The following is a 14,062-nucleotide window of genomic DNA, read 5'->3' on the forward strand; positions in this document are numbered from 1 at the left end:
CATGGGACTGGCGGCTGAACTATGTTCTCACGCAGTTGCTTTTAGCTGCTGGTATTACACTACAGGCTCTCCTCGCTCTTTCCTGTCTCTCCTTCTCACAGACAAGCAGGCGCACAAACTTACACACGTCACATACTGTCACGTCATACGTCACATACATATACGCCCTCGCCCAGCAGAGAGGTAGCAGACTGGGTAACGTTAGCTGTGATGCTAACGTAGCCGTACGAGTGGTAATACGAGAGAAAGAAGGTGCGGATCTGGTAACAAATGAAGGAAGACTTAATTCCCAATAAAAACAGCAGGGGGTCCATCGTATGGCAGTGGTTCGGCTTCAAGTGGGAATATGTCGAACTGACAACCGTAATTTGTCGAGTGTGGGGATAAAGCGTTGCCATAAAAAGTAGCATTACTGCTAATATGTAGCATCATTTGTAAAGTCACTCGCTAGAGAATGAAGAGAATTTCATAACGTCCGTGGTAACCTACCACATAGTGAAGGATGAATACTATTTGATTTCCTATTATGCAGGTCATTTTTATTTGAAACTTCAAATGTCTCTGACAATCTTGCACTTTCTGTTTTGGAAATGAATGTTTGTGCCAATGCTTAATAACTTTAATGAATACAATTTTGGTCTATTGACTTAGTTGCGCTTTTTCCATCTCTGCATGAAAGTTTAAAGGGGAACATTATCACCAGACCTATGTAAGCGTCAATATATACCTTGATGGTGCAGAAAAAAGACCATATATTTTTTAACCAATTTCCGAACTCTAAATGGGTGAATTTTGGCAAATTAAACGCCTTTCTGTTTATCGCTCTGGAAGGGATGACGTCAGAATGTGACGTCGCCGAGGTAATACAGCCGCCATTTGCATTTTCAACCCATTGTAAACATTGGGTCTCAGCTGTTATTTTCCGTTTTTTCGACTATTTTTTGGAACCTTGGAGACATCATGCCTCGTCGGTGTGTTGTCGGAGGGTGTAACAACACTAACAGGGAGGGATTCAAGTTGCACCGAATATGCGGAATTGTCTGCCGCCAGAACCCCATTGAATGTACCAAAGTGTCTCCACATTTTACCAGCGATGACAGACATGGCACAGAGATGTATGGATAACCTGCAGATGCATTTGCAATGATAAATTCAACAAAATCACAAGGGTGAGTTTTGTTGATGTTGACTTATGTGCTAATCAGACATATTTGGTCGCGGCGTGACTGCGAGCTAATCTAGGTTAACATGCTATTTACCGGCGGTGCTAAAGCAGACATGGCACAGAGATGTATGGATAACCTGCAGATGCATTTGTAACGATAAAGTCACAGAAATCACAAAGGTGAGTTTTGTTGAGGTTGACTGCCAGCTAATCGATGCTAACATGCTATTTACCGGCGGTGCTAAAGCAGACATGGCACAGAGATGTATGGATAACCTGTAGATGCATTTGCAACTATATTACGATTCCTTCCACCCACATTTAATGCAAAAAAAAAACACTTACCAATCGACGGATTTAAGTTGCTCCAGTGTCACAACATGCGAAAGTCCTGATCGTTTGATCAGCACATTTTACCGGCGATGCTAAAGCAGCTATTCGGCCATGCTATGGCTATGAATAGCGTCAATAGCTATTCGCTCAATAGCTTCAGTTTCTTCTTCAATACTTTCATACTCCAACCATCCGTTTCAATACACGCGTAATCTGTTGAATCGCTTAAGCCGCTGAAATCCGAGTCTAAATCCGAGCTAATGTCGCTATATCTTGCTGTGCTATTCGCCATTGTTTGTTTACATTGGAAGCACTGTATGACGTCACAGGGAAATGGATGGTGGCATTGCAAATAGCGAAAATCAAGCACTTTAAAGCTTTTTTTTAGGGATATTCGGAGACCGGTAAAACTTTGAAAAAAACTTCAAAAAATACAACATGCCACTGGGAACTGATTTTTATTGTTTTTAACCCTTTTGAAATTGTGATAATGTTCCCCTTTAAAAGTAGCATATATGAATGCAGTATGAAGAAAAATGTTTTAATATATCTCGGGTTTGTCTCTGTGCGATATAGAAAATTACTATATAGTAATACTCATCATACTGCTGTGATTATATGCATCAAGCGTTCATTAAAGGCCAAGGCAAAATATCGTTATATATATAGATCTCAATATGGCCTAAAAATATCGAGATATTAAAAAAAGGCCATATCGCCCAGCCCTACGTTCATGTAATTTCCAAAACAGAAAGTGCATGATTGTCGGAGAAATTTTAAGTGTCAAATAAAAATGAGCTGCATAATAGGAAATAAATAGTGTTCGTCCTTTGCTATGTGGTAGGTTACTACGGACGATATTAAATTCTGTTGTTGACTATTTTATTTCATACGGTGTTGATCCAGAAATGTTTGCCTCTGCATTTTGATGGAGTGGGCGAGGGCACCGAACAGAGATGTTGACATGCGGAGTAAGCGCTATTCATTCTCTAGCAGGCGACTTTTCAAATGATGCTACACATTTAGCAGTAATGCTACTTTTTGTTAGGGGTGTAACGGTACGTGTATTCGTATTGAACTGTTTCGGTCCGGTTCGGAGGTGTATCGAACGAGTTTCCACATGGACATATTAAGTAGCTTCCCACACGTAGTGTAAACAATGCACACCGAGGCCCAACACACGGCATGCGAGCAGCGACCGGGCTACAATAGACTGACCATACCTCCTCTTTTCAGCGGATATGTCCTCTTTTGCAGGGCTCTCCGGGTGGAGTTTCTTAAATGCCTCAACTCTCCGGCATTTTAAGTTAGGGTTGCGTGTATTTTCAATGTACGTTCTGGGTTAAGAAGGGGTTCAAAACAAATTATGCACGCAGCAGCATTCGTGAGGGAGGGGCAGAGACAGAGAGTGAGAGAGTTATGATAAACGCGCATGCGTCACCAGGCTCTGCTTTTTACCCATAGATTTATCAGATTTTTTTTTTATTATCTATAGCAGGGGTGTCAAAAGTGTGCCCTTGAAGCTATTTGCGGCCCACAGCTAATGTTTTAAAGGCCAACGGCACATTCTAAAAATACTATTAAAATAAACTAAAACATAACAAAAGTGAAATAAAAAAACTTAAAGGCTTAATGTAATTTAGAAAAAGTTGCAACATTGACAAATAAAACAAAGCTGTTTTTTCTTTCTTTCAAACTCTCATTGCATAAAACATAATATTGAATCAAAATTAATGTTAGTATAAATTAATGACCTATCCAAGGTTCCCATTACTTCACATCAAATATTCTACTGAGAAAAATATTTTTGGTGGAAGATTTTGCAAATTTGGTAAATAAATAACCAAAAATTTTATATTTTGTTGTTTTCTAACTGTACCAAAAATGAACCGAACCGTGACCTCTAAACCGAGGTAGGTACCGAACTGAAATTTGTGTGTACCGCTACACCCCTACTTTTTGTGGCAACACTTTTGGCCAACACTTGACAAATTACAGTTGTCTGTTTGACATATTCCCACTTGAAGCCAAACCACCGCAAGACGATGGACCCCCTGCTGTTTTTCTTGGGAATTAATTCTTCCTTCATGCGCACCTTCTTTCTCTCGTATTACCACACGCACGGCTCTGCTAGCATCACAGCTAACGTTACCCATGCTGCTACCTCTCTGCTCCGCGAGAGAGTATACGTATGTGACGCACGGCGTGACAGTATGTGACGTGCGTAAGAAAATCCGCTTGTCTGTGATAAGGAGAGACAGGAAAGAGCGAAAAGAGCCTGTAATGTAATGTAATGACAGCAGCTAAAAGCAACTGCGTGAGAACGTATACTCGAATATCACGATATAGTCATTTTCTATATCGCACAGAGACAAACCCGCGATATATCGTGTATATTGATATATCGCCCAGCCCTAATTATATGCATAAAGTGTTAATTCAAGGCTAAGGCAAAATACCGAGATATGTATCTTGTATCGCGATATGGCCTAAAAATAAAAAAAAAGGCCATATTGCCCAGCCCTAGCTGTATGCACACTTTTGACCCAGCAGATTTGTTCATTTTCAGTAGAACCATAATAATACAACAACCAAACTTCATGAATGTTTTTTGTGACAAAACAAGCATGTCCTCCAATCACTCTATCATAGGGCTGGGCGATATATCGCGGGTTTGTCTCTGTGCGAAATAAAAAATGACTATATCGTGATATTCGAGTATACGTTCTCACGCAGTTGCTTTTAGCTGCAGCATCACATTACAGGCTCTTCTCGCTCTTTTCTGTCTCTCCTTCTCACAGACAAGCAGGCGCATCTTCTTACATGTCACACGTCACATACATATACGCCCTCGCAGAGCAGAGAGGGAGCAGCGTGGGTAACGTTAGACGTGATGCTAGCAGAGCCGTGCGAGTGGTAATACGAGAAAAAGAAGGGGCGAATGAAGGAAGAATTAAATCCCAAGAAAAACTGCAGGGGGTCCATCGTTTGGCGGCGGTTCAGCTTCAAGTGGGAATATGTCGAACAGACAACCGTAATAAGTCAAGCATGCGGCACAAGCGTTGCTATAAAAAGTAGCATCACTGCTAATACGTAGCATCATTTGAAAAGTCATCTGCTAGAGTAGTGGTTCTCAAATGCGGGTACACGTACCCCTGGGGGTACTTGAAGGTATGCCAAGGGGTACGTGAGATTTTTTTTAAATATTCTAAAAATAGTAACAATTCAAAAATCCTTTATAAATATATTTATTGAATAATACTTCAACTAAATATGAATGTAAGTTCATAAACTGTGAAAAGAAATGCAACAATGCAATATTCAGTGTTGACATCTAGATTTTTTGTGGACATGTTCAATAAATATTGATGTTAAAGATTTTTTTTTGGTGAAGAAATGTTTAGAATTAAGTTCATAAATCCAGATGGATCTCTATTACAATCCCCAAAGAGGGCACTTTAAGTTGATGATTACTTCTATGTGTAGAAAACTTTATTTATAATTGAATCACTTGTTTATTTTTTAACAAGTTTTTAGTTATTTTCAAATCTTTTTTCCAAATAGTTCGAGACAGACCACTACAAATGAACAATATTTTGCACTGTAATACAATCTAATACATCAGAAACTGATGACATAGTGCTGTATTTGACCTCTTTATCTCTTTTTCAACCAAAAATGCTTTGCTCTGATTAGGGGGTACTTGAATTAAAAAAAATTTCGCAGGGGGTACATCCCTGAAAAAAGGTTGAGAACCACTGTGTTAGAGAATGAAGAGAATTTCATAACGTCCGTAGTAACCTACCACATAGCGAAGGACTAATACTATTTGATTTCCTATTATGCAGCTCATTTTTATTTGACACTTAAAATGTCTCTGACAATCTTGCACTTTCTGTTTTGGAAATGACATGTACGTTTGTGCCACTGCTTAATAACAGATTAATAAATACAGTTTAGGTCAATTGACTTAGTTGTGATTTCCTTCTCTGCATGAAAGTTTAAAAGTAGCATATATAAATAAAGAATGAAGAAGAAAGTTTTAATGTAGACACATAGAAGCATCATACTGCTGTGATTATATCAGTGGTTCTTGACCTGGGTTCGATCGAACCCTAGGGGTTCGGTGAGTCGGCCTCAGGGGTTCGGCAGAGCCTCCGCCGCGGACCTATCCGCGTATTATGGATACCCCCCAAACAATGTTCCCTCTAATTTTCCATCTGATTTGCAGGTGTGTAAATTGTTGTGAGTTCATGCACGTGTTGGTTTTGTTCTTTAAAGCAGGTGATGTTCATACACGCTTCATTTTGTGCACCAGTAAAAAAAAACATGAATGTCTTGAATTTGGGGGGGAAAAAAAACATTTTGGGGGTGGCCCGATCGGGAGAGCGGCAGTGCCAGCAACCTGAGGGTTCCTGGTCCGATCCCCACCTCCTACCAACATCGTCACGTCGGTTGTGTCCTTGACAAAGACACTCCACCCTTGCTCCTAATGGGTCGTGGCATTAGGTTGTGGTTAGCGCCTTGCTTTGCAGCTCCCGCCATCAGTGTGTGAATGTGTGTGTGAATGGGTGAATGTGGAAATTGTGTCCAAGCGCTTTAAATACCTTGAAGTAGGGCTGGGCGATATATCGATACAAACGATATATCGCGGGTTTGTCTCTGTGCGATATAGAAAATGACTATATCGTAATATTCGAGTATACGTTCTCACGCAGTTGCTTTTAGCTGCGGCATCACATTACAGGCTATTCTCGCTCTTTCCTGTCTTTTCTTCTCACAGACAAGCAGGCGCACATTCTTACATATGTCACATACTATCACGTCATACGTCACATACGTGTCCGGCCTCGCAGAGCAGAGAGGTAGCATACTGGGCTACATTAGCTGCTAACGTAGCCGTACGAGAGAAAGAAAGTGTGGATCTGGTAACAAATGAAAGAAGACTTAATTCCCAATAAAAAGAGCAGGGTTCCCATCGTCTGGCGGTGGTTCGGCTTCAAGTGGGAATATCTCGAACAGACAACCGTAGTTTGTCAAGTGTGGGGGGGAAAAGCGTTGTTATAAAAAGTAGCATTACTGCTAATATGTAGCATCATTTGAAAAGTTACTCGCTAGAGAATGAAGAGAATTTCATAACCTTAGTAACATACCACATAGTGAAGGACGGATACTATTTGATTTTCTATTATGCAGCTCATTTTTATTTGACACTTAAAATGTCTCTGACAATCTTGCACTTTCTGTTTTGGAAATGACTTGAATGTTTGTGCCATTGCTTAATAACTTTAATAAATACACTTTTTGTCAATTGACTTAGTTGTGATTTCCCTCTCTGCATGAAAGTTTAAAAGTACCATGTATGAATGCATTATGAAGAAGAATGTTTTAATGTATACACACAGAATCATCATACTGCTGTGATTATATGCATCAAGTGTTCATTCAAGACCAAGGCAAAATATTCGAATATATATCGTATATCGCGATATGGCATAAAAATATCTCGATATTAAAAAAAAGCAATATCGCCCAGCCCTACCTTGAAGGTAGGAAAGCGCTATACATTTATAACTCACTTACCATTTATTTTTCACTTAAGGGTTCGGTGAATGCGTATATGAAACTGGTGGGGTTCGGTACCTTCAACAAGGTTAAAGGCCAACTGAAATGAGATTTTCTTATTTAAACGGGGATAGCAGGTCCATTCCATGTGTCATACTTGATCATTTCGTGATATTGCCATATTTTTGCAGAAAGGATTTAGTAGAGAACATCCACGATAAAGTTCGCAACTTTCGGTGCTAAGAGAAATGCCCTGCCTCTACCGGAAGTCGCAGACGATGACATCACATGTTTGATGGCTACTCACATATTCACATTGTTTTTAATGGGAGCCTCCAACAAAAAGTGCCATTCGGACCGAGAAAACGACGATTTCCCCATTAATTTGAGCGAGGATGAAATATTTGTGTATGAGGATATTGATAGCGACGGACTAGAAAAATAAATAAATAAATAAAACGCGATTGCATTGGGACGGATTCCGATTTTTTTAGACACATTTACTAGGTTAATTCTGGGAAATCCCTTATCTTTCTGTTGTGTTGCTAGTGTTTTAGTGAGTTTAATAGGGACGGCGTGGCGCAGTGGAAGTGTGGCCGTGCGCAACCCGAGGGTCACTGGTTCAAATCCCACCTAGAACCAACCTCGTCACGTCCGTTGTGTCCTGAGCAAGACACTTCACACTTGCTCCTGATGGGTGCTGGTTGGCGCCTTGCATGGCAGCTCCCTCCATCAGTGTGTGAATGTGTGTGTGAATGGGTAAATGTGGAAGTAGTGTCAAAGCGCTTTGAGTACCTTGAAGGTAGAAAAGCGCTATATAAGTACAACCCATTTATCATATTTATCATTTAATATTACCTGATAGTCGGAAGGGTGTCTCCACGGGTGTCTTTACGCGCAGTGTCTCAGGGGAGTCGACGGCAGCTATGGACGGCACAAGCTGCCGTCCATGAAAAACCCTGCTCTAACGGGAGAGCCCCGTCACACGGCGGAGGAAACTCTTTTCGGCCGCTTGTACGCGTGATCTTGTCCTTTCGGTCATGATGTTGTAGGCACAGTACCAATGTGAGAAATTTGCAAAATGCGCAACCACATTTGGCACATTTGTATAATGCGCAATCTTTTAGCAAATTGCTTCCAGCTATATATTTGAATAATGTGGGGTACACACTTTGAAAATCAATGGGCGCAATTTGTATAATGCACAATCTTTTTGGCAATTTTGGAAATTGCTTCCAGCTATATATTGATTGTGTTGGAAGTTCTGGCTACTAACCATAACCCTGACCCTTGATGCCATCTACGCAGTGTTGGGAGACTGTTTTGCTGTTCTTCAGGCCTACTGAAACCCACTACTACCCACCACGCAGTCTGATAGTTTATACATCAATGCTGTTTTGCTGTTCTTCAGGCCTACTGAAACCCACTACTACCCACCACACAGTCTGATAGTTTATACATCAATGATTAAATATTAACATTGCAACACATGCCAATACGGCCTTTTTAGTTTACTAAATTGCAATTTTAAATTTCCCGGGAGTTATTTCTTGAAAACGTCACGTAATGATGACGTGTACACTTGACGTTACGGGCTGTTAGGGAATATGAGCGCTGCGCACACACACAGCTAAAAGTCATCTGCTTTAATCGCATAATTACACAGTATTTTGGAGATCTGTGTTGCTGAATCCTTTTCAATTTGTTCAAATACTAAGTCAAAGTAGAAAGATGGTTTTGGAAAGCTTTAGCCTGTAACCACACAAACACACGGTGATTCCTTGTTTACAATTCCAGGAGGTGAAACTTTATTATGGATCACAGCGAACATGGATCCCAACCGAATGTCAACCAGCAGGTTTCGGTGAGAAAATTGTGGTAAAAAGTCGCTTCTTACCGGATATCAACTGAGTTTGTGCTGCCCATACAGCTGCCGTCGACTTCCCTGAGACACTGGCGTCAAGACACCAGTGGACATACACCTCCGACTATCAGGTACTGTTAAACTCACTAAAACACTAGCAACACAATAGAAAGATAAGGGATTTCCCAGAATTATCCTAGTAAATGTGTCTAAAAACATCAGAATACGTCCCAATGCAATCACGTTTTTTGTTGTTTTTTTCCTTTTTTTGTTTTTTTTACTTTTTTTTCTAGTCCGTTGCTATCAATATCCTCAAACACGAATCTTTTATCCTCGCTCAAATTAATGGGGAAATTGTTGTTTTCTCGGTCCGAATAGCTGTTTTTGTTGGAGGCTCCCATTAAAATCAATGTGAATATGTGCGGAGCCATCAACATGTGATGTCATTGTCTGCGACTTCTGGTAAAGGCAGGGCTTTTCTCTTAGCACCGAAAACTGCGAGCTTTATCGTGGATATTCTCTACTAAATCCTTCCAGCAAAAATATGGCAATATCGCAAAATGATCAAGTATGACACAGAATGGACCTGCTATCCCCGTTTAAATAAGAAAATCTCATTTCAATAGGCCTTTCTGTTCGATGTAGCTTTCTGTGCAGAATTCCGCAAATTCGTCCTCAAACCATCCATTTGCACGGTCGCAGCATTTTCAAACAAAATCTCGTCTTGCGATATGCAAATTGCCTGCACACAATGGAAATGACGTATAATTTGCAAAGTGCGCGAGATAGGTGAAATGCTTACAACAGTGACCCAAAGCTCTTGGCCATAAGTGAGGATGGGAACGTAGATCGACCGGTAAATTGAGAGCTTTGCCTTCCGGCTCAGCTCCTTCTTCACCACAACGGATCGGTACAGCGCCCGCGTTACTGAAGACGTAGCACCGATCTGCCTGTTGATCTCACGATCCACTCTTGTTCTTCACAAGTGTATGTAGACTTTTGCCCGCTACTGTAAATCGGCGACAGTCGCTGCAATTAAAACAAGCGCCGGAAGGATTTACGACAATGCTGTAAACGCCAGTCACGGACGTTACTCCCAAACATTCTAACACACATTGACGGCCTGTCAACATGGAAGCACAATCCGCATGCATGTCAACATAAATGATCAAAAAGACAATTATTTGCACATATCTCAGCTGCATTCGGGCGGAAGGCGCCGTACACCCTGGACAAGTCGCCACCTCATCGCAGGGCCAACACAGATAAACAGACACATTCACACTCACTTATGATGAAGTGGCAACTTGTCCAGGGTGTACGCCGCCTTCCGCCTGATTGTAGCTGAGATAGGGCACCAGCGCCCCCCGTGACCCCAAAGGGAATAAGCGGTAGAAGATGGATGGATGGATGGCATTCACACTCACATTCACACACTAGGGCCCATCCATCCATCCATTTCCTACCGTTTGTCCCTTTTGAGGTCGCGGGAGCCTATCTCAGCTGCATTCAGGCGTAAGGCGGGGCACACACTGGACAAGTTGCCACCTCATCGCAGGACCAACACAGACAGACAGACAGACAACAATCACACAACTAGGGCCCATCCATCCATCCATTTTCTACCGCTTGTCCCTTTTGAGGTCGCGGGAGCCTATCTCAGCTGCATTCGGGCAGAAGGCGGGGTAAGCCCTGGACAAGTCGCCACCTCATCGCACGCCTAACACAGATAGACAGACAACATTAACACTCGCATTCACACACTAGAGGCCACCCATCCATTTTCTACCGCTTGTCCCTTTTGGGGTCGCTGGAACTTGTCTCAGCTGCATTCGGGTGGAAGGCGGTTGTACACCCTGGACAAATCGGCCCCTCATCGCAGGGCCAACACAGATAGACAGACAACATTTACACTCACATTCACACACTAGGGGCCACCCATCCATTTTCTACTGCTTGTCCTTTTTGAGGTTGCTGGAGCTATATCTCAGCTGCAATATCGCAAAATGGTCAACTATGTCACAATACGAAGTTCCTGCAGTCCTGGGTTCAAATCCAGGCTCGGGATCTTTCTGCGTGGAGTTTGCATGTTCTCCCCGTGAATGCGTGGGTTCCCTCCGGGTACTCCGGCTTCCTCCCACCTCCAAAAATATGCACCTGGGGATAGGTTGATTGGCAACACTAAATTGGCCCTACTGTGTGAATGTGAGTGTGAATGTTGCCTGTCTATCTGTGTTGGCCCTGCGATGAGGTGGCGACTTGTCCAGGGTGTACCCCGCCTTCCGCCCGATTGTAGCTGAGATAGGCGCCAGCGCCCCCCGCGACCCCAAAAGGGAATAAGCGGTAGAAAATAGATGGATCAAGTATGACACATAGAATGGACCCGCTATCCCCGTTTAAATTAGAAAATGTCATTTCAGCAGGCCTTTCTGTTCGATGTAGCTTTCTGAGCAGAATTCCGCAATTTTTTCTTCAGCCGTCCTCAAACCATCCATTTGCACGGTCGCGCATCTCGTCTTGCGATATGCAAGTTGCTTGCGCACGATGGAAATGGGGCCAATTTAGTGTTGCCAATCAACCTATCCCCAGGTGCATGTCTTTGGAAGTGGGAGGAAGCCGGACTACCCGGAGGGAACCCACGCATTCACGGGGAGAACATGCAAACTCCACACAGTGTGAATGTGAGTGTGAACGTTGTCTGTCTATCTGTGTTGGCCCTGCGATGAGGTGGCGACTTGTCCAGGGTGTACCCCGCCTTCCGCCCGATTGTAGCTGAGATAGGCGCTAGCGCCCCCCCGCGACCCCGAAAGGGAATAAGCGGTAGAAAATGGATGGATGGACAATGGAAATGACATATAATTTGCTATGTGCGCGAGATCGGTGAAACGCTTAAAACAGTGACCCAAAGCTCATGGCCATAGGTGAGGACGGGAACGTAGATAAACCGGTAAATTGGGAACTTTGCCTTCCGGCTCAGCTCCTTCTTCACCACAACGGATCGGTTAAACGTGCGGGTTACTGAAGACGCAGCACCGATCCGCCTGTCGATCTCACGATCCACTCTTGTTCTTCACAAGTGTTAGTAGACTTTTGCCCCCGTCTGTACATCGGCGACAGTCGCTGCAATTAAAACAGGCGCCGGAAGGAATTACGACAATGCTGTAAAAGCCAGTCACGGACGTTACTCCCAAACATTCCAACACACATTGACGGCCTGTCAACATGGGAGCCCAAACCGCATGCATGTCAACATAAATGATCAGAAAGACAGTTATTTGCACATATTTAACAGACATGGAGGTTTTTAAAAAAGAGGGGGTGGGGGGTGTGGGTTACCTGCTCCATCGGACGCTGACAGGGCAGGTGAATTCAGTCTGGGCCGCTTAGAGCTCGGAGGTCCGACGTCCAGCAGGTTCTCAGCCATGGTTCTCCCACCGTTCAGTATAGACGATAACCGAGATTATAGTTGGATTTTAGTCGGGTTAGCACATTAGCACGCCTGCTAACGTCTGCTAACTGACAAATAGCTAGCTTCAAAAACGCCCGCTATACGCTAAGTTAACAGCTAATAGCACTTTAGCTCCTCCGTGGTGGTGCGTGTCTTCAAAAGAGATGCAACAGCGCCCCGCTTCGCCATCGCCATTCAACCCATGATAACCCCGACACCCAGCAGCCACATTATGAGCATTAAACGGTGAAAATGAAAAGCTCCAACTCCCCGGGCGTCAATCCAATGAGGTCAGGTACAGTGCCGCATTCCGATGAAAAGGTCGTAAATTCTAGCCGTTCAAAGTACTCATTTCGCGTGACGTCATATTTCTTCATGCAAAAAACAAAAAATACAATAAAAAATGGCATACAAAAAACAAAAAAAAAGGAGATTTGTTTGCACTTCTCTTCTTCTCAACCGTAAACAATACTGCCCGGCGCACTCTGGAGGAGGGAGGAGGAGGGGGGGGATCCGATATACCGACCACCGAGCAGACTCCCGTGTTTTCGCACAAAATGCCGCCGAGGTGATGATAAGGTTGCGTTTTCGGGGGGGCGGGACGCTGTCATAAAGCAGCGAGGATGGTCAATTTCAACGTAAAAGCCAGTGTGGGGCCGAAATCCCGATTCCGAGCCACAACAAGATGGCGGCCGTTGATTCCTTCGATACAAAAAAAGTTTTTTTTTTTTTTTTTTCTTTCCCAGATCGGCTGGGGAAAGGGGGCGGGGGGAGGGGGAGGGGCCGCGCAATCACGCCCTACGTCGGGCACTACTCGCGCTCGCCGGTGGGGGCGCTGCAGGACCGTGGAAAACACATGGCAAAGGATTACCTGTCTGCAATCTTTTTCTTTTTTTATTATCCAATTTTGAATAAAAGTGTATTTCTGGCCTTGTCATCCTGGTCCGGACAAAAGGGTTGGATCAATAGAGACGTCCATACATCCATTTCCTACCGCTTGTCTTTTTTGAGGTTGCGGGAACCTATCTCAGCTGCGTTTGGGCGGAAGGCGGGGTATACCCTGGACAAGTCGCCACCTCATCGCACGCCTAACACAGATAGACAGACAACATTCATACTTGCATTCACACACTAGGGGCCACCCATCCATTTCCTACCGCTTGTCCTTTTTGAGGTCACGGGAGCTTATCTCAGCTGCATTTGGGCGGAAGGTGGTGTACACCCTGGACAAGTCGCCACCTCATCGCACGCCTAACACAGATAGACAGACAACATTCATACTTGCATTCACACACTAGGGGCCACCCATCCATTTCCTACCGCTTGTCCTTTTTGAGGTCACGGGAGCTTATCTCAGCTGCATTTGGGCGGAAGGTGGTGTACACCCTGGACAAGTCGCCACCTCATCGCACGCCTAACACAGATAGACAACATTCATACTTGCATTCACACACTAGAGGCCACCCATCCATTTTCTACCGCTTGTCCTTTTTGGGGTTGCTGGAGCCTGTCTCAGCTGCATTCGGGTGGAAGGCGGTTGTACACCCTGGACAAGTCGCCACCTCATCGCAGGGCCAACACAGATAGACAGACAACAATCACACAACTAGGGCCCATCCATTTTCTACCGCTTGTCCCTTTTGAGGTTGCGGGAGCTTATCTCAGCTGCATTCGGGCGGAAGGTGGG

General features: G+C 43.7%; 1 protein-coding gene across 5 annotated transcripts in view; it reads right to left on the minus strand.

The window, feature by feature from the left end:
* Positions 1-13,099, minus strand: part of crebbpa (CREB binding protein a) — a 71,870-nt gene extending 58,771 nt beyond the window's left edge. For all 5 annotated transcript variants that reach the window (XM_061880513.1, XM_061880511.1, XM_061880514.1 and 2 more), the window contains exon 1: positions 12,264-13,099. In XM_061880513.1, the coding sequence (XP_061736497.1) occupies positions 12,264-12,351 (88 nt within the window). In that variant the 5' untranslated portion in view covers positions 12,352-13,099. The remainder of the gene's footprint in view (positions 1-12,263) is intronic.
* Between the last annotated feature and the right edge of the window lie 963 nt (positions 13,100-14,062).

The sequence above is a fragment of the Nerophis ophidion genome, linkage group LG20 (genome assembly GCF_033978795.1).
Source record: "Nerophis ophidion isolate RoL-2023_Sa linkage group LG20, RoL_Noph_v1.0, whole genome shotgun sequence".
In the NCBI taxonomy this organism is placed as follows: Eukaryota; Metazoa; Chordata; class Actinopteri; order Syngnathiformes; family Syngnathidae; genus Nerophis; species Nerophis ophidion.